The sequence below is a fragment of the Carcharodon carcharias genome, chromosome 11, assembly GCF_017639515.1.
Source record: "Carcharodon carcharias isolate sCarCar2 chromosome 11, sCarCar2.pri, whole genome shotgun sequence".
Taxonomy (NCBI): Eukaryota; Metazoa; Chordata; class Chondrichthyes; order Lamniformes; family Lamnidae; genus Carcharodon; species Carcharodon carcharias.
This window is the reverse complement of record NC_054477.1, coordinates 68,823,983-68,843,478: the sequence shown is the minus strand read 5'-3', so window position 1 is coordinate 68,843,478 and position 19,496 is coordinate 68,823,983. Positions and strand designations below refer to the sequence as shown.

General features: G+C 40.0%; 1 protein-coding gene across 4 annotated transcripts in view; it reads left to right on the top strand.

Moving 5' to 3' along the window:
* The window catches only part of ranbp2 (RAN binding protein 2), an 83,910-nt gene that overhangs the window by 6,450 nt on the left and 57,964 nt on the right, over positions 1-19,496 (top strand). For all 4 annotated transcript variants that reach the window (XM_041199492.1, XM_041199491.1, XM_041199490.1 and 1 more), the window contains exons 4-13: positions 3,510-3,665; positions 4,062-4,292; positions 4,754-4,896; positions 14,955-15,150; positions 15,258-15,348; positions 15,480-15,689; positions 16,095-16,276; positions 16,362-16,537; positions 16,647-16,770; positions 17,885-18,046. In XM_041199492.1, coding sequence (XP_041055426.1) covers positions 3,510-3,665; positions 4,062-4,292; positions 4,754-4,896; positions 14,955-15,150; positions 15,258-15,348; positions 15,480-15,689; positions 16,095-16,276; positions 16,362-16,537; positions 16,647-16,770; positions 17,885-18,046 — 1,671 coding nt within the window. The remainder of the gene's footprint in view (positions 1-3,509; positions 3,666-4,061; positions 4,293-4,753; positions 4,897-14,954; positions 15,151-15,257; positions 15,349-15,479; positions 15,690-16,094; positions 16,277-16,361; positions 16,538-16,646; positions 16,771-17,884; positions 18,047-19,496) is intronic.

Sequence of the window (19,496 nt, the reverse complement as noted above, 5' to 3'; positions counted from 1 at the left end):
ATTGTGCGAACTGATCAAGGTTTATTTTTATGCTGTTTCATGGTATGTCAGCACCGTGAATGAGGTCAGCATTTGTTGCCCATTCCTAATTGCCCTTGAGAAGAAGGTGGTGAACCACTGCCTTGAGCTACTGTAGTCCATTGAGTAGATGTACCCATTGGAATAGTCAATCTGAGAAGTAACAAGGGTGCGAATGAGGGTTTCAGCTGCTGATAAGCTGAGACTGAGTGATGCTAGTGAAGGAGATAAGTGGTCTTAATGATGGTGTAAATGTGGTCAGAAGCTGATCTTGATGACTTCATTTGAAAGCAAAGATATGAGAGAATGAAACAAGCCATCTAAAAAATGGAACAAAATGGGTGCAGAGGTTACAATGTAACCAACTAAATGCGGTACAAATGTTACTGCCACTTTTAAGATCAAATCTGAAAATGTAGAATTGCTGCATGGAGTGAATCAGTATCTGGGGCGTCTTGAATGGTACTGAACTGTGTTGAATTGTTGAACTCCTTATTGAGCCCTGAAGGCTGAAAAGTGTCTCATCAGAAGATGAAGTGCTGCTCCTCGAGCTTGCATTGTACTACTTTGGAACATTGCAAGATGCCAAGGAGGGAGAAGTCAGGGCAGGAGCAAGGTGGAGAATTAAAACACATGATTAGAAACATAGTCATGCTTGCAGACTAAACGGAGGTGTTCCACAAAGCGGTCACCCACCCAGCCATGATGTTGACTGCTTAAAAATTAGCAAATCAAAACCTGTAGCAAAGTAACCAAATGTGTTCAATCCATAGGTTGTGATTGTGCGAACTGATCATGATTTATTTTTATGCTGTTTCATGGTGTGTCAGCATCGTGAATAAGGTCAGCATTTGTTGCCCATTCCTAATTGCCCTTGAGAAGAAGGTGGTGAACCACTGCCTTGAGCTACTGTAGTCCATTGTGTAGATGTACCCATAGTGCTGTTAGGAAGGGAGTTCCAAGTCAGAATGTTGTGTAGCTTGGAGGGAAATTTGCTGGTGGTGTTGCTACGACTGCTGCTTTTGCCCTTCCAAATGGTAGAGGTCACAGGTTTGTAAAGCGCTATTGAAGGAGGGTTGGTGAGTAGCTGCTGTACATCTTGTAGATGGTATACACTACTGCCACTGGGCGTCATTGGTAGAGGGAGTGAATGTTTAAGGTGGTGGATGGGGTACCAATGAAGTGGGCTACTTTGTCCTGGATGACATCAAGCTTCTTGAGGGTTGCTGGAAATGCACTCATCCAGGCAAGTGGAGAGCATTCCATCACACTCTTGACTTGTGCCTTGTAGATGGGTGACACACTTTGGGGTGTCAGGAGGTGAGTAACTCACTGCTGAATTCCCAGCCTCTGACCTGCTCTTGTAGCTTACAGTATTAATATGGCTGGTTCACTTAAGTTTCTGGTCAGTGCTAACCCCTGGATCAAGAGAAGTTGGTCAGATTCCCTCCTGTGGGAGATATCATTGCCTGGCACTTACGTGGTACAAATGTTACTTGCCACTTTTTGGATCAAGTCTGAAAATGTAGAATTGCTGCATGGGCTGATTCAGTATCTGAGGTGTCTTGAATGGTACTGAACAGTGTATCCATTTGCGAACATCCTCACTTCTGACTTTACTATGGAGGATAGCTCATTGCTGAAGCAGCTGAAGATGGTTGGACCTAGGACATGATCCTGAGGATCTCCTGCAGCAATGATCTGGAGCTGAGATGATTGGCCTTCAACCACAGTCATCTTCAACTGTGCTAGTGGAGAATTTTCTCATTGATTCACGTTGACTTCAATTTTGCAAAGGATCCTTGATGCCCCACTTGTCAGCTGCTGCCTTGATAAGGACAATCACTTTCACCTGGTGTAATAACTTATGGTGCCACCCAAATATATTCTAAACTTGTATTTTTTTGCTTTTAAAAGAATAGGTCTTTTTGGGAATCCTTGTCATGTTTTGCTCAGTTTATTCATATTCGTGGAGTGTCAAGCCACTCAGGCACCATTTTATACCTTAAGAGAGTCTGACTAGCATTTTCTTTTTACTTAAGTTCTGCTACTTTCACACACATTTGGCAGTTAACGGTTAACTTTCTCATTAGAGTTGAGGCTAATTCTCTTCCTATTTTGTATTCAAGTGCTTGTGCTTTAAAGATTTTGAGATTACTATCTTTTGAGATCTTAATACTTAAATTTCCTCAAGATTACAAACGCTCTTCCGTCTGTCATTGGTTCTAATATGAAGCACAATGTGTTGCTGCTCTGTGTGTGGCACTCCATCGTTTCCTCTTTTCTGGCACCACAGAGGCAAAATCCTGGTTATAAGTACAAAGGCTATTCCCCTCGTTCTGCTCTGAGCTACAAATATAAGACACTAAAATACTGACGTTCTATCATCCATGGGAATGAGGGAGCTAAGAACAACAGATTAAAGATAAGCTGCCTCTTCATTTCTACCTGTTCTTTAACCTTCCATTTTGTTCAGACCTATTAGGGAGTTGGTTATCTCTGAGGACCTACACCTTTTAGATGCTGACAGATGTGTGTCCAGCACTTTTATTGATTTGTAGAGAGTATTTTAAAGTTCTGCAAATTATTTGACAAGGCAAAACGTTGGCAGATAATAGTTTTGGTGTACAAATTAAGAGGAGTTATTAAGTAACAAAGCAATACTTAACAGCCAGGCGATAGTTTACGAATGACACATGGCCTTTACTTACTGGAGCAACTCAGACATGGGTCAGATCTGGTCTGACTCCTTACTTTTTCCTTTCTGCCTCTCCTTGATCTTCTTTCTCCTGTGAAGCTGTACAGCTGTGTGCTGCACCCTTTTAGAGAGTCCATGGCATCTCTTTCTAGCTCTGATATCCAGGATTTCTCCTACCATATTTGGTAAAAATAATTGACTCGTATCACTCGTAACAAAATCAATATGATCAATACACCATTGAGTTACATCGATAGACCATTGATACACAATCAATAGCTACATCCTGAACTATAATTAACAAAGTCATCTATATTCTTCTTTACAATTGTGTTAACCAAAGATGTTATCAATCAGTGTTTAGCAATACAATCAAAAATATGCAAACAGTCTAGTCTTTTTGGGTTGCCTTTTCCTGTCTCTTATTGTTGAACTATACATTTCAGTACATTATTTTAAACCAATTTCCATTTAATCACTGAACTGTTCTAACTTTGTATCCTTTGTATCCATAAATGTCTAGTTTCAGGCATGTCATGTGATGATTAAGAATAACAGCCTTTATTGCCAGCCTGACGTAATCAATGCAAAGGAGTATTCTTCCACTAGAACACAACTCAGTTAATAATTCTTTGCTTACCAAAAGCCCACACAAACATGTAACACTGTGCCTATAATTCATAGTATAAGGAAAAATATATAAAAACCCATATTTCTTAAAGAATATGAATTGTGCTTTAAAGATTAATTTCCTGTAAATTGTCATTAAAATTACTTCCTGCTTGGTGCTTAGCGAGTTGTGGAGTTAAACCCAGTACAGAAGGACATAATCCTGAAAGTGGCTGATTTGATGTGTAATAATGGAGACCTGATTGATGGAAGAGCTGAATACTGGGTGGAAAAGGCAGCCAAGCATTTTCCTGGTTACAAAGTAGTCTACAAGTTGAAGGTAAGCTAAAACTTTCCTTATTGTAGCACTTAGTGTAAGTGAATCAAGTCTTGGGCTCTGATTCATGGAACAAAGACATTATTTAAAATTCAGTAGTTTTGCGAATTGCACCCTGTTTATTGGCTACAATAATGAGGCGCTAGGTTAACAGTATCCAGCAAATGTAAAAGTTTTTGAAAATTAAAATAAACTGACATGGGTCACTGCTCTGTAATTATAATCTTGCATTTTATAGGCTTTAATTTTCCCTCCACAGTTGGGTATTTGAATTGCAGAAATGCTGGTACGTTTAAATTCTAACTGTTTTAGATTTGTGACCCAATTGTAAGCTTTTCTCTGCTATTACAGTATCTGTTTCAAGCATTTGGTCATCTTTCTATCTCCTTTTTTCTGAAGGAGAAGCTGCTGAGCACAAAAGGACAGTTAGGCCATTCTCAACTGTTCGACCTTATTCAGTCAGAATTGCATTCTAGGCCCGATGATCCACATGCCAATATTCGCTTGGTGGAATTCTATTGCTCTGTTGGAAAGCTTGAAGAAGCAGTGAATTTCTGCATTCGTACAGAAAAGAGAAGAGCCCTTTGCAAAAGTCTGGAATGGTATACCTGCATGGTACAAACATTGAAGGTGTGTAATAGTGTTATTTTTTTGACATTCTCCCTGCAATACTGTTTTTTTAAAAAAGGTACGATATAGCCAGCTATATAAATGTCACACTCTTATTTTCTTTGTGCTAATGAACATGTCAGTTTAACTTCAAACTGATCTCAAAAGTTTTGTTTCTATGATCTGAAGCCTTGATTTCCCTACAAAGAAAGGAAGTAGTTCAAAATATGCACACAATGCAAATTCTTGCAAAGAGCTAATCCCTCAATTGCTATGCTAAGTTGCTTTCCATGAAAAAAAATGTAACCCAGGAAAGGAGGAAGAAAAAAATAGATCTCTTCCCCTGCTGCATTTGATTTTGGTATCTAATGGAGTGTAAGGGAATGTTATCTGCTATTAGAATAGCTTAAACTCCAGAATAGTATAAGGCTTTTGAATATTATATGGTCTTTGGTATTCATTCTTTTTGTACTGTCCTGCAGAAACATCTTGGTTCATCTAATGTCTCAGCTGATAAATGCAGATGGAGATTTTTGCAGAAGGAATTGCTGCTGGCTTCCTCTAACATTTTGTTCCTGACATTGTCAACCAGAGATGTCCGAGATGTTGTTAATGCTCTAATGAGGTAACTTTTGTGTGTGTTCGCTAATATTTTTTTGTTCATCTGGTTACATTGACTTGAGCTGAGCCCATCTCTTGACTCATTTTGCCTGAGACTCAGCTCCTGTTCTCCCTTTCCTCTAAGTCCTTGAATGCGCCAAACCAGTTTCCATCTTTTTCTGAACTACTCCATATTTTTATTGCTTCAGTCAGTAGTAGTAAGGTTAATAGCAGTAGTGGCGCCGGTTGGGCATAGTAGGGTTTATTAATAAAGGAAAAAAGTTAATTAACACACAATAAAGATGGCAAGGCAGGTGATGTGTTGTGACTGCAGAACGTGGAAACACCTGGTCACGAGTGTGATCCCAGGTGAAGACATCTACAGTGTCAGCAGCTTGAGGTGCTTTGGCTCAGAGTCATTGAGCTGGAGGCAGAGCTGTGGACACTGCAAAACATCAGGGAGGGATAAGTTACTTAGACACTTCATTCCAGGAGGTGATCACACCCCTTAGGCTAGGCAGTAATTTAGAATTGGTCAATGGCCAAGGATAGGCGGATGTGACTGTGAGCCAGACAGGTATGGAGAACCAGCTTGTAGTGATGGAGAAGCTTCAGTCCCTGACTTTGTCCAGCTGGTATAAGGTGCTTGCTACCTGCGTGCATGAGAAGAATAACTGCAAGGTGGGTGAGTGAGCTGACCATGGAACCATGGTGAAGGATGCTATTCAAGTGGGGGCAGTGAAGAGGAATGTGGTAGTGATAGAACACAGTACAGTCACTGCTGAAAGAAGAGACGTCTAAGCTTTTCGTTTTGCACTCAGCAGAACACATGCAAGAATATCAATATAAGGGAGAAAACAACAATTTATACTGTATGTGAAGTGTGCTGATTGGTTGGCAAGTGGCATTGCCATGGAGAACACACCACTGATAGTTCACTGTGAAGCATTGTTTGAAATTTACACCAGGCAGCTTGACCCTGATTAGTCAAGATGTTGCCATGAGGAATGAATCAGCGAATGGCTGTTACTTTTGCTTAGTTGAAACAGAGGCAATGTATGTACATGTTCATTCTTTCTGCAAAAAGCAGGGTCCTGTGTATTAATATATGTAGCTTCCAGTACATGTAAATGTGCCACATTGCGAGCACGACTGACAATCTTAAATTGGTTTTCAGCTAAATTCTTTGCACTTTGAGGATTATTTAGCAAATGTTTTGCAATCGCAGAATTGCATCTAATGTTGGACACTGTATCGAGCTTTGCAAGTATTGGCTGGTTGGGTATGGTCTGTACCCTGCCTGTTACGTGCAGTGGCTGAGATATGCTGTTTGATACAATCCGCCAGCCTTTGGGGTGTATGGCCTACATACCTAGCATCACACTGGCACTGAAATTCATATACCACATTACTCCTTTGTGTGATAGGCAGAACACCTTTTTGGCCTGACGCAGCATCTTGTTAGTGGCGAATACCACTTATGTTGCTACTGCATAGTAGCAGTGTGAAACAGCTAGCTTCACCTGGTTGTACTAAAAACATCCTGCAGGATAATGGCTGTCCTGATCGGATCATTTCGTGCTTTATATCACAACTCATGGAGGGGCCTAAGACCAACACGTTCAGCCCTGAAAAATGCCCACCCTACCTCAGATTACCCTAGAAGGCCAAGGTATCTCAAAAATTTAAGCAACAGATGAAGCTAACTGTTTCACGCTGCTACTATGCAGTAGCAACACAAGTGGTATTTGCCAATAACAGGATGCTGCCTACAAGCCAAAAAGATGTTCTATCAATCTCACAAATGAGAAATGAGGTATATGAATTTCAGTGCCAGTGTGATGATAGGTATGTAGGCCAAATGTCCCAAAGATTGGCGGATTGTGTCAAACTGCATGTCCCAGCTGCTGTTCGCAACAGACAGGATGCAGTCTGCACCCAACCAACCTGTGCTTGCAAAACTCAAAACATGGTGTCTGATATTAGATGTGACTCCGCGATTGGACAATATTTGCTAAACAGCCCTTAATGTGTTAAGAATTACGTTGACAGCCAATGTAAGATTGTCAGTCAGGCCCACAGTGTGGTGCATTTGCGTGTACTGGAAGCTATGTATATTAATTCTCAGGGCCCTGTTCTTGGCAGACAGAACATGTACATACAGAATCTCAAGAGTGCAGAAGAGGCCCTTCGGCCCATCGAGTCTGCACCAACATGTGAGAAACACCTGATCTACCTACCTAATTCCATTTACCAGCACTTGCCCCATAGCTTTGAATGTTATGATGTGCCAGGTGCTTTTTAAAGGATGTGAGGCAACCCGCCTCCAACACCCTCCCAGGCAGTGCATTCCAGACTGTCACCATCCTCTGGGTAAAAAAGTTTTTCCTCACACCCCCCTTAAACCTCCTGCCCCTCACCTTGAACTTGTGACTGACCTTTCAACTAAGGGGAACAGCTGTTCTCTATCCACCCTGTCCATGCCCGTCGTAATCTTCTGCATCTCAATCAGGTCGCCCCTCAAGCCTTCTCTGCTCCAACGAAAATAACCCAAGTCTATCCAACCTCTCTTTGTAACTTAAATGTTTCATCCCAGGCAACATTCTGGTGAATCTCCTCTGCACCCCTCCAGTGCAATCACATCCTTCCTATAATGTGGCGACCAGAATTGCACACAGTACTCCAGCTGTGGCCTCATCAATGTTCTATACAACACCAATATGATCTCCCTACTTTTGTAATCTATGCCTCGATTGATAAAGGCAAGTGTCCGATATGCCTTTTTCACCACCCCACTAATGTGCCCCCTGCCTTCAGAGATCTATGGACACACACGCCAAGATCCCTTTGTTCCTCAGAACTTCCTAGTGTCATGCCATTTATTGAATACTTCCTTGTCAAATTACTCCTTCCAAAGTGTATCACTTCACACTTTTCAGCATTAACTTCCATCTGCCCATTTGATCATCCAGTCTATATCTTCTTGTAGCCCAAGACACTCAACCTCTCTGTTAACCACCTGGCCAATCTTTGTGTCATCTGCAAACTTACTAATCCTACCCCCCACATAAATGACAAATAATAGGGGACCCAGCACAGATCCCTGTGATACGCCACTGGACACTAGCTTCCAGTCACTAAAGCATCCTTCTGTCATCACCCTCTGTCTCCTACAACTAAGCCAATTTTGAATCCACCTTATCAAACTACCCTGTATCCCATGTGCATTTGCCTTCTTTATATCTCTCCCAAGTTGGACCTTGTCAAAGGCTTTGCTGAAATCCATATAAACTACATCCACTGCACGTTGCCTCTGTTTGTTTTAGCGAAACAAAATAAGTGACAGCCATTCGCTAACTCATTCCTCAGGGCAATGTCTTGACCAATCAGGGTCAAGCTGCCTGGTTTAAATTTCAAACAAGAGGGATTGCCAACCAATCAGCACTCTTCACATACAGTATAAATTGTTTGCCCTCATATATTGCTATTCTTGCGAGCACCCTGATAAGTGCAAGAAGCAAAGCTTAGACATATCTCTTTTTTCAGCAATACTCAAGTTCTGTACTACCAAATGACTACAGTATATTCAGGGGGATAGATACTGTTCTTTGAAGCAGCATCTGGGAGCTCCAAAGGTTATGTTTCCTGCCTGATGCCAGGGTTAAGGACACGGATGGAGACGAAGTTGAAGTGGGAGGGGGAGAATCTAGTTTTCTTAGCCCATGCGGGAACCAACGACATAGCAGAACAACATTCCTGGTTCTACCTAAGAGAATTTGAGTTAGGGCGCAAATTAAAATCAGAACATCAAAGATAATCAACTCTGGATTTCCATGCATCAATTGATGTAGGGTCAAACAGATTAGAGAATTAAATGTGTAGCTCAAGAGGTGATGTTGTTAGAAGGGGGTATCAGTACTCGCGGAAGAGTAAATTTTTCCATTGGATGGGCTCCACTTGAACTCGAGGGCTGGGACCACTGTCGTGGCCAATCGTATAACTAGGGCTGTGGACAGGGCTTTAAGCTAGTGGGGGTTAGGTGGTTCAGGTGAAGGGAGACTTGGAAGGAGAAATGTCGAGGTATCAGAACAGTATAGTGATGTGGGTAAAAAAAAGCAAAGTGGGACAGGAAGGGACAGAGTTTAACTAAAATTGTACATTGCAGAGAATAGAAGTAAATAAAATGAAAAGTATCTCCAATAAGATAGAGGAACTAGTGGCACAAATGGAGGTAAATTATTTAGATCTAATTGACATTAGAGCAACACGGTTACAAGTTGAGCAAGGTTGGGGAAATGATTATTCCAGGGCACGCTATTTTAGAAAGACACAAAGGAAAAGAGGAGGGGTAGCCCTGATAGTAAAGGATAACATAAGGACATTAGTGAGAGGATCTTCCCTCAAGATCATGAGATAGAATCAGCATGGGTGGAAATTAAAAATCGCAGAGTCAGAAAGCACTAGTGGGAGTAGTTTGTAGGCCCCCTATCAGTTGGGCTGAACCTTAAGTGGGAAATTGTTGGAGCTTGTAACAAAGGAAATGTAATAATTGTGGGGTACTTTAAACTTCATGTAGGCTGAGACAATCAAATTGGCAAGAATGGTCGAGATGATGAATTTGTAGAATGTTTTCGTGACAGTTTTGTAGAGCAATACATTGTGGAACCAACTAGGGATAAAGCTATCTTAGGTCTAGTATTGTGTAATGAAGCAGGGTTAATTAGAAATGTCATAGTAAAAGATGCACTGAGAAATAATGATAATACCGCTCTATTCCATGCTAAGTTTGAAAGTGACATACTCCAGTCACAAACAAGAATCTTGAACTTAAGCAAAGCCAAATACATAGGTATGAGGGAAAATTGGCTATGGCTAATTGGGTATATAGACTAAAAGGTATGGAGGTAAATAGTGGAAAACATTTAAAGACACAATTCTAAACGTTCAACAAAAATGCATTCCATTGAAAAACAAAAACTCAGCAAGAAAGACCCGTGGCTCACTCAAAGTTAGGGATAGTATTAGGTTAATAGAAGAGGCTTATGCTGTTGCAAAAAACAGTTGCAAGTCAGAGGATTGGGAGGTTTTAGAAACCAGCAAATGGCCAAAAAAATTTTGATAAAGAGAGAAAAATAGAATGAGTGTAAACTGGCCAGAAATATGAAAACACATTGTAAGTGCTTTATAAGTATACGAAAGGAAGAGAGTAGCAAAAGTCTCTTAGAAGCAGAGACAGGAGAAATTATCATGGGGAATAAGGAAATGGCAGAGGCACTGGGCAAATATTTTGTCTGTCTTCACAGTAGAAGACACCAGTTTCATACCAGAAATAGATGATAACCTACGGCCTAAAAAGTGAATAAATTAATATCAACAGAGAAAAAGTATGGAGAAGCTATGGAGGACTAAAATCTGACATCCTGTGGACCTGATGGCCTACACTCTAGGGCTCTAAAAGAGAGAACTGTGGAGTTAGTGGAAGTGATAGTTATGATTTTCCAACGTTTCTTCAATTCGGAACAGTCCCATTAGTTTGGAAGTTGGCAAATGTTACACTGCTTTTTAAGAAAGGAAGGAGAGAGAAAAATAGGCCAGTTAGCCTTACATTAGCTGTTGGAAAAATGCTGGAATCTATTATTAAGGAAGTCTTAACAATGCACTTAGAAAAGCAAAGTCTGATTAGAATAAGTGAACATGGTTTTGCTAAAGGGAAATTGTGTTTGACAAATTTATTAGAGTTTTTTGGAGATGTAACTAGTATGATAGGGGAACCAGAAGATGTGTACCTGGATTTCCAGAAGGCATTCGGTAAGGTGCCCCACAAAAGTTTAATAGATCAGTTAAGGGCTCATGGAGTTTGGGGTAGTATATTAACATGGATAGTGGATTGGTTAACATAGAAAACAGAGAGTGAGCATAAATGGGGCTTTTTTAAGTTAGCAGACAATGAATAGTGGAGTGCTGCACGGATTAGTGCTGGGGAACGTAGATGAAGAGACAAAGTGTAATGTACCCAAGTTTGCAGCTGATACAATGCTGTTTAAGCAGACCCAAGTCTCACTGAATATCTACACAAGCTTCAGAACTTTTAAAAAATATTCTGCTTTTCTATTCTTACAACCAAAGGGAATAACTTCACACTTCTCTACATTATACTCCATCTGCCATCTGTGAAAAGGTAAGCTGTGGGGAGGACTCAGCTGCAAAGAGATATGAAAAGGTTAAGTGACTGGGCAACAATGTGGCAGATGGAGTATAATGTAGAGAAGTGTGAAGTTATTCCCTTTGGTTGTAGGAATAGAAAAGCAGAATATTTTTTAAAAGTTGTGAAATTTGTGTAGATATTCAGTGAGACTTGGGTCTGCTTAAAAAGGGAACACAAAGTTACCATACAGGTGCAGCAAGCAATTAAGGCAAATGGCATGTTGTTCTTTATTGCAAGGGGATTTGAGTACCAGAGTAAAAAAATCTTGCTGCAACTATACAGGGTTTTGGGAAGACCACATCTGAAATACTTTGTGCAGTTTTGGTCTCCATATTTAATGTTTATACTTGCATTGGAGGCAGTACAGTGAAGGTTCACTAAATTGGTCCCTGGGATGAGGGGGTTGACCTATGATAGGCTGAGTAAATTGGTTCTATATTTTCTGGAGTTGAGAACATTTGAGAGGGGATCTCATTGAAACCTATAAGATTCTGAAGGCTTGATAGGATGGATGTTTAGAGATTGTTTTGGCTGGTTAGGGAATCTAAAACACAGGCACAGATCAGGATAAGGGGCTGATCATTTATGACTGAGATGAGAAATTTCTCCTCTTAAAAGGTAGTGAATCTTTGGAATTCTCTATCCCAGAAAGTTTTGGATACTTCATTAAATATGTTTAAGGCTGTGATAGACTTTTGGTCATTCAGGGAATTAAGGGATATGGGGAACAGGCAGGAAAATGGAGTTGAAACCCAAGATCAGCCATGATATTGAATGGCAGAGCAGACCAAGTGGGTTGTGTGGTCTACTCTTTTTTTTATGTTCTTGACATCATCCGAAAACAATGTTTTCACATGTACATTAACAACACAGCTCTACCTCACCACCTGCTCTCAACCCTTTCATTGTTGCTAAATTATCAAACTTCTTATATGACATCCAGCACTGGATGAGCAGAAATTTCTTCCAGTTGAATATTCTGAAGGCTTAAGCCATTGTTTTCAGCCTGAGCTTCAAACCTCGTTCCCTAGCTGTTGACTCCATCCCCCTGTCAGTCTGTTCACAACCATGGCCCTGTAGTAGAAATAGTAGACACATTTGATCCTGAGATGAGCTACCGACCTCATGCCATCACCAACCCAAGATCAAGAGTTCAAATCTCACAATGGCAAACTATGAAACAATGTAACTTCATCTGAATAGGAACAGATGGAAACGTGTTTGTACTCGAAAGAGTTACAAAAAGAACTGCAAAATCTCAGCTCCAGATTTTGTTGCTGTTTCAAGGGAGCAGTTCCTTGCGATTAATAACAGAAAATGCCAGAAATGCTCAGCAAGTTTGGCAGTGTCTGCAGTGAGAAATAGGGACATCACTCGAACTCAAGTTCTGTCGAAGGGTCACGAGGACTCGAAACGTCAACTCTTTTCTTCTCCGCTGATGCTGCCAGACCTGCTGAGTTTTTCCAGGTAATTCTATTTTTGTTTTTGCCACATATTTCTATCTTTGTAACATTATCCGATTTTGCCTGTCTTGATTCATCTGCTGCTGAAACCTTCATTCGTGCATTTGTTACCTTTATACTTGACTGTTCCAAAGCACTGCTGGCTGATATCCCATGTTCTGACATCCATAAGCTTGAGGCCATTTAAAACTCTGCTGATATGATAAGGCAGCTAGATTTAAGAACTTCAGATTGCATGGCCATAATGGCCAAAGACCATAATGTGGAAGGAGGTACATGCACAACACACCAGAATAAACAGTAGACAGCGTGAGCTTGAATGTAAAGGAAATTCTGGAGGTAGGATGACATAAACATAAGGAGGGCATTAAGTAAGGGCAAGGATGTGCTGGAGGGAGTTGAATGAACAGGACTTAAGCGATAGAATGCAAGGTGGTAGAGCTCTAGGAACAAACAGGAGTAGGACATGTAGCCTTTCGATTCAGTTAGATCATGGCTGATCGTCTATCTGAACACCACTTTCCCATGCTATCTCCATATCCATTGATGTCGTTAGCCTCCAGAAATCTATCGATTTTTGTCTTGAACATACTCAATGATTGAGCTTTCACAGCCCTTTGGGGTAGAGAATTCCAAAGATTCACCACCCTCTTGAGTGAAAAAAATTCTCCCTCATCTCAGTCTTAAATGGCCTACCCTTATTCTGAGATTACGTCCCCGGTTCTAAACTCACCAGCCTGGGAAAACATCCTTTCTGCATTCACTGTCACGTCCTGTAAGAATTTTAAGTTCCAATAAGATAAGATCACCTCACTCCTCAATTCTAGAGAATACTGGCCCAGTTTCCTCAATCTCCCTTCATAAAACAACCCTGCCATCCCAGGGGTTAGTCTGGTGAACCTCTGTTGCACCCCTCTGTGGCAAGTATATCCTTCCTATAAGGAGACCAAAACTGTACACAATTCTCATCAAGGCTCTATACAATTGCAGCAAGGCATCTTTTTGCTTCTGTGCTCAAACTCCCTGGCTATGAAGGCAAACATACCATTTGCCTTTCTTATTGATTGATTGATTGGTGATGGATAACAGTTTGCCAGGTGAAACTCGGGCATAATTCATTCACTTGTAGACTAGGCAATAAATCCAGTCGGTTCATTAGTGGAAGAGTTGAGGATTGGCCTAGTTCCTTGACGTGTTTATTGGGATACCAGCCCCAGTGTACGTAGCGCAACAGTACCTGTCAAATTCAGTGGCAGCAGAGAGAGAAAGCTGTGGTGTAGAAGTGCTTGCAGATAATATCTGAAAAGCCAAGGGTGGAACCTATGGATACTGGAGATGATTATTTCTCCATTGGAGAAGAAGCCATTTTAAGATATATATTGTTATGATGTGGCAGGCAGTAATTGCCAGGCTGACCAAATTCCAAAGGGAAACTTGCCCAAGCTATTGCAATGATTTGCAGTTTGTATTTGTATTACGAGAAGGTGTTTGCACTGAAGTCAGAAGTAAAGAGTCTACTACTATTGAGAGATTTTAAATATTAAAACACTTTTCCAGACAACATTATAAGTAGATTCTTAATCTGTAAAACATCTAGTATTATTACTGCAAGGTACCCACTGTTGCTATAAGGGAGGTATTTCACAGCTGCTCTCTTCCCCTCACTTGACAATGGAATTCCAAAGTTTTTAACAAAACCTTGCTTTCTGGAACAAGCAAGCAATTCTCTTGGGTGGATAGAAGCTGATACTTCACAGTACACTCTTCAGGATCTCACATGGCCACTGCTCACACAGCTTTCAGTCTTTCCTTAAATATATTTTCTTCCTTTTTGATTCTTTAAATCTATTGTTTCAAACTTTCTTTGAGACTCAAACTTCCAATTATAAGATCTTTCATGTTTCCATCTTGTCTTTGCTTTTGGGTCAGTAAAACATGATATCCTAACTGCTTGATACCTATGAACTCTTGCAAGATACAACCATTTTCCATGTCATCTAATACAATATTGCCTTTGACAAAGCTTTTGGTCATCTATCCTAATATCATTTATAAGTAGTGTCAAATTTTTTGATAATACTCCTGTGAAACAACTTGGAATGTTTTACTGCACTAAATGTGCTGTATAAAGGCGAGTTGTTCATTGGAAGAAGTGGGAATGGAACTGAGAGCAGAACAACAGGAGGAAGAAGCAGAGATAGCGATATTTTGTTTTGTCTAACTTTATTAAAATAGTTTGTGAAGGCATTTTACAGCTAAGGTCCAAAGATACCATTTTTAAGATAGGATTTTTATGTAGATGGCAGATCCTGTATAATGCAAGGACATGGGTGCTTTATGACCAAATGTGTTGCCATAATGGCTTTCAGCAAAATTCTGACAATTTCTTAGTGCCTTTTCTATATCATCTTTTAGTTTTGATCATGCAATGCATATTGCAAAGTTACATGTAACGGCAACAATGGATGATCTTTCTGTTACTTTCATTGAAATGAGAGGACATCTCTATTTACATGCTGGAACACTACTTCTAAAGATGGCTCAACAGAATGAAATTCAGTGGAAAGCAATTGTAGATCTTGCAGCATTGTGCTACCTAATTGCCTATCAGGTATGATTTTCCAGTGCTTTGAAGTTCTTGATCAATTGCCATGAAAATGCTGTAACTGACATTGTTTCTAACAGTATTGCTGTACTAAAGAATGCACATGTTTTTAGGTTCCAAGACCCAAGCTGAAATGTATAAAGGCAGAAGAGACTAATCAAGAATTGATAAACTGGTTAGCATCAGACAGGCAAAGTCAGTCAGGTAATACTTTAATGTCTTCTTTCGTTTCTTAGTATGAGTCAAGATAATTGTACAGAAGAGTTTGCTAGCTTTGGCTGCACAGAATTCCTGCCAATTGACAAGTAACAGATCAGTCTCTTTTGTTTTTGTAGGGCATATGCTAATAAACTTAATGTTGGGAAAGCCTGACTTTCACAAAGAAGTGGTGGAGACTTTTGCAAGCAAAAGTGGCCAGACTGCATTAATTGAAACACTGTTTGGAAGTCAAATATCTGTCGAAAGGTCATTCCTTGCCAATGATGATATCAGAAATGTCGCAGGAGAGCAACCAGATTTGAATGAACTCATAAAATGGGATGATGGTAGGAAACTTTCAAGATTTGAAATATTCTTCTGCTTCATCTTTAAATTGTTGCGTGATCACTTGTGAATATCCTGGTTAGTTTTGTCAGGTATGTTCTCGCCAAGCTAGCTGTTGCTGTGCTCTTAGTGTTCTTCTCTATTCCCCTTTTTGAAATGAGGGAGAGGAAGCCACCTGGAGTATGTTGTGTTAGGTGGATGTCTTAATGATTATTTGTCAGTGGTAAATCAAAAAGTTAACTTAAATTTAATTATTCATTATGAAGATATTTTGCAGAAAAGCTAATCCCACAGTAGACTTTAATTATAAATTACATTTTAGACTAGATAATTTAGGAGGATTCTTAAATTTTCTGATGTACTATATGATATGATATGCTTCACTTTTGTATTCTGGGCTTTTTCAGCTTCTGTTAAATTGCATGGTGGAAACTTGCAGCATCTTGTTTGGCTTGGTTTACATCAGTTTTCAATGGATCAGTTGCCTATGGTGCGGAATTGGCTTAAGCAGTTATTTCCTCGACTGCCCCAAGAAACATCACGGCTTGAAACCAATGCTCCTGAGACTATTTGCATCTTAGATCTGGAGGTAGGATAAAAGCAATTCTACTTTCTAAAGTGCTACCAGAAATGAATGATCTTGGTCAATATTAAAATTAATATTTTTATTTCAGGTTTTTCTCCTTGGAGTGATATATTCAAGTCACACACAATTACAGGATAAATCAAATCTTCACTACAGTTTGCATCAACCAAGATGCATGCCACTACCAGTCAGTAAACTCCTCTACACAGACCGACAGAGAGCTTGGTGGGATGCTGTTTACAGCCTTGTCTACAAAAGAGCACAGTAAATATGCAAATTATTTTTATAATGAATTAACTGCACAATTGTTTTGAACATGAGTATGTTGAGACAGAACAAAAAAAAATCTTTATCGCATTACCTTTTTTTGTAGACCTGGTACATCAGCCAAACTAAGACTCTTGATTCAACGTGAACTTGGTACCTTGAGGGCACTAGAAAAGCATGGACTTCAGCCAGCTCTAATTATACACTGGGCACAAAGCCTCATTAACATTGTAAGTCTCAATTGCTGTACCTTTTGGAAAAAAAAGATGCAGTAGCATAATGGAAGCTGAATTATGAAAAACTTAATTTGACATTACATGTGCCTTCTGTTCAAAGAACTGTAGTCACCTAGGTTTTTTTAAACACAAAAGTATATATCTGCCAAGACGGCTCACTACTCCAGGATCATCTTTGAAAGCGCATAACTTTGCACCTCGTCTTCCCCCTCCTGTGCTAGCTGGCATTGTAAATATCTTTTTTTTCCTTCAAGCACTTTTCCTTTTCAGTGTGATCATTGCCGCCCACCCCCTGCCAAGAAACCCACCCTGAACTGGTGTTTCAAACTACCATTCCATCTCCAGACTTTCTCCTTATGGCCTTGAGTGTGATGGTGTCTGTCAAATCCATGCCATTTCTCCCTGCAACACTGTTTGAGTTTCTGTCCTGCCATAGTATCGACATTGTTAATCAAAATTGCAAGTGGCGTCTGACTTTGACTGTGGTACTCGATCCTTTTCTTGACCCCTCTGCAGCGATCATCTTCATTCAGTGCTCCTTCTCTTAACCAGCTTTTTGAGATTGCATGTGTTTGTGTCTACTCTTACCAATCCAGGTGTAGCCAGAACATCGCCAGCGATAGCTTCTCTGCCCGTCAGTAATGATGTATTATTGCTGCTTGGAATTTCAAGGGTCTGCCTTGGCCCACTTCTTTCTCATCTACATGCTACCCTTCAGCAGCATCATGTGCAGTGTGGAACCTACTAACACATGCACAACATCTTGCTCTATTTCTCCCCTGTCTATCTTCACCCTCCCTTGCTGCATTTGTGATATTAGGCTTCTAATCCAGTAGTCTGAATGAGCTGCAATTTCCTACAGGTAAATTTGGAAAAACTGAAGTCATCATCTTTGCCTCTGAGATAACCAGCTCTGACAGTTCCCCGCTTCCCTGAGCACTGTCTCGACTGCTGAATCAGAGGTTGCCAGCTGTTTTATTTGCTCTCTAAAGCAACGTTAAGGTTTTTGTCCTATTATGTTGCAACTTTGTGCATGTGCCGCTATAGTTTCAAAAAATACCAGTGTGCAATTTCTAAGTTTTATTTGAATTTTGTTTTCACTGTACAGGGAAGTGGATTAGATTCGTACTATGACCAAAAAGAATACATTGGACGGAGTGTCTACTATTGGAGGAAAGTCCAGCCCTTACTTCAGAGCATCAGAAAGAAAAGGAGCATTCCTGAACCTATTGATCCATTGTTTACACACTTCCGTAGCAAGGATATTAAGGTACCAGTGTGGACATGTAGTTTATCATCTCTGAATTGGAAATATTAATGGTAATGCATTTGTTTGATAAGAGATCATTGAAGTATTGGAGGCATATGTTGCCATAGTTCATCAAATTTCTGTGTCACACTTGCTGCTTTCAGTTGTGAATGATATTTAATGCCAATTCTAACTGATATACCCCCTACTTGTCCCATCACAAATAGCACGCGGGAATGGAAACTACCAATCATGAAGCTCAATAACACTACAATTCAGAGATGGATGCTGAACAGCTCCCAATAAAATAGCCAGCCATTCAAATCAGTTGAAATCTTGAAACTTTTGGCTGTCAGCTTGGGTGCTGCATTAAACTGAGCACTACATTAGAAATAATGTAATTGTGAAACTAGAGTTTAAAAGAAAATGATTAGACTTCTGCATTTGAAAGCCTAACATCTTCCATGAGATGACTCGTATTTTGTGTTGTGATGAGTCTTGTGTTTGTGCAGGTTGCTAGACCCATCGCTATTCATTGAAGAGACAACTTAGCCAGCTTGCACTGTGCAATTACTAGAATTTTGATAGACTGTGCCTTAACATGTGTCGGGACTTGTTTGTAAGCATACCCCTTCACTCTTGTGTCACTGGAAAATTGCTGCAGATATGAATATTACAGAATGCGTTTTTAGGAGCAGCAATTTGATTTTGTATAGCTTATCAAAAGAAGGGTAAAGCGTGAAATCAACTTTGAAAGCAACAGGTAGCTACTTATTTTCTGACCTCTTTCAGCTAAAGTTAGCAGGTACAGTAAGACTTGAGTAGATACAACTGAGGAGAAACTAGTGAATAAGGAAAAATTTGAGAACTCTGAACAGGTCTATGCTTTATGTTCTAAATTGCACTAGATGCACACTCTTAATATTTCAGAATTCAAATAACCAGGATTCATAAATATAAAGTACCATTGTTCAATTTGAAATAATTCTGAATAATGGTCATGAAATTAAATGAGTTTATTTAAGCCCCTTTGGTGAAACTGTGGTTGTAGAAATATTTATTTAAAAAGGAGAAATGCAAACTAAATTGGCACTATAAAAAAATAAACCCTTAGAGCAAGATGAAACCTTTTCCATGTTTCGCGCAGATTTATTTTTCAACTTATCTGCAGTGAATAAGAAGCCCTGCTTTCATAAAATATGAACTGCATACTGCATTAATCTCTTTACAAATTATTTCAGTGAAGGCTTTCACCCTTCCCATAGCCTGCTGTAGTATTATAAGCAACGCCACCGTGGAGGGGGGATCTGTTAGTGCTAATGAGCCAAATGATATAAAAATCCTACATTACATCTAAGAGTAGAGAACTGTGGGCTGTTGTCCTTGGAGGTGAAACAAACTAAATTCCTTGGCAAGCCCCTGGAAAAACAAGACAACCTTAATAGGATTATGTGAATTCTGTTGAGTGTTC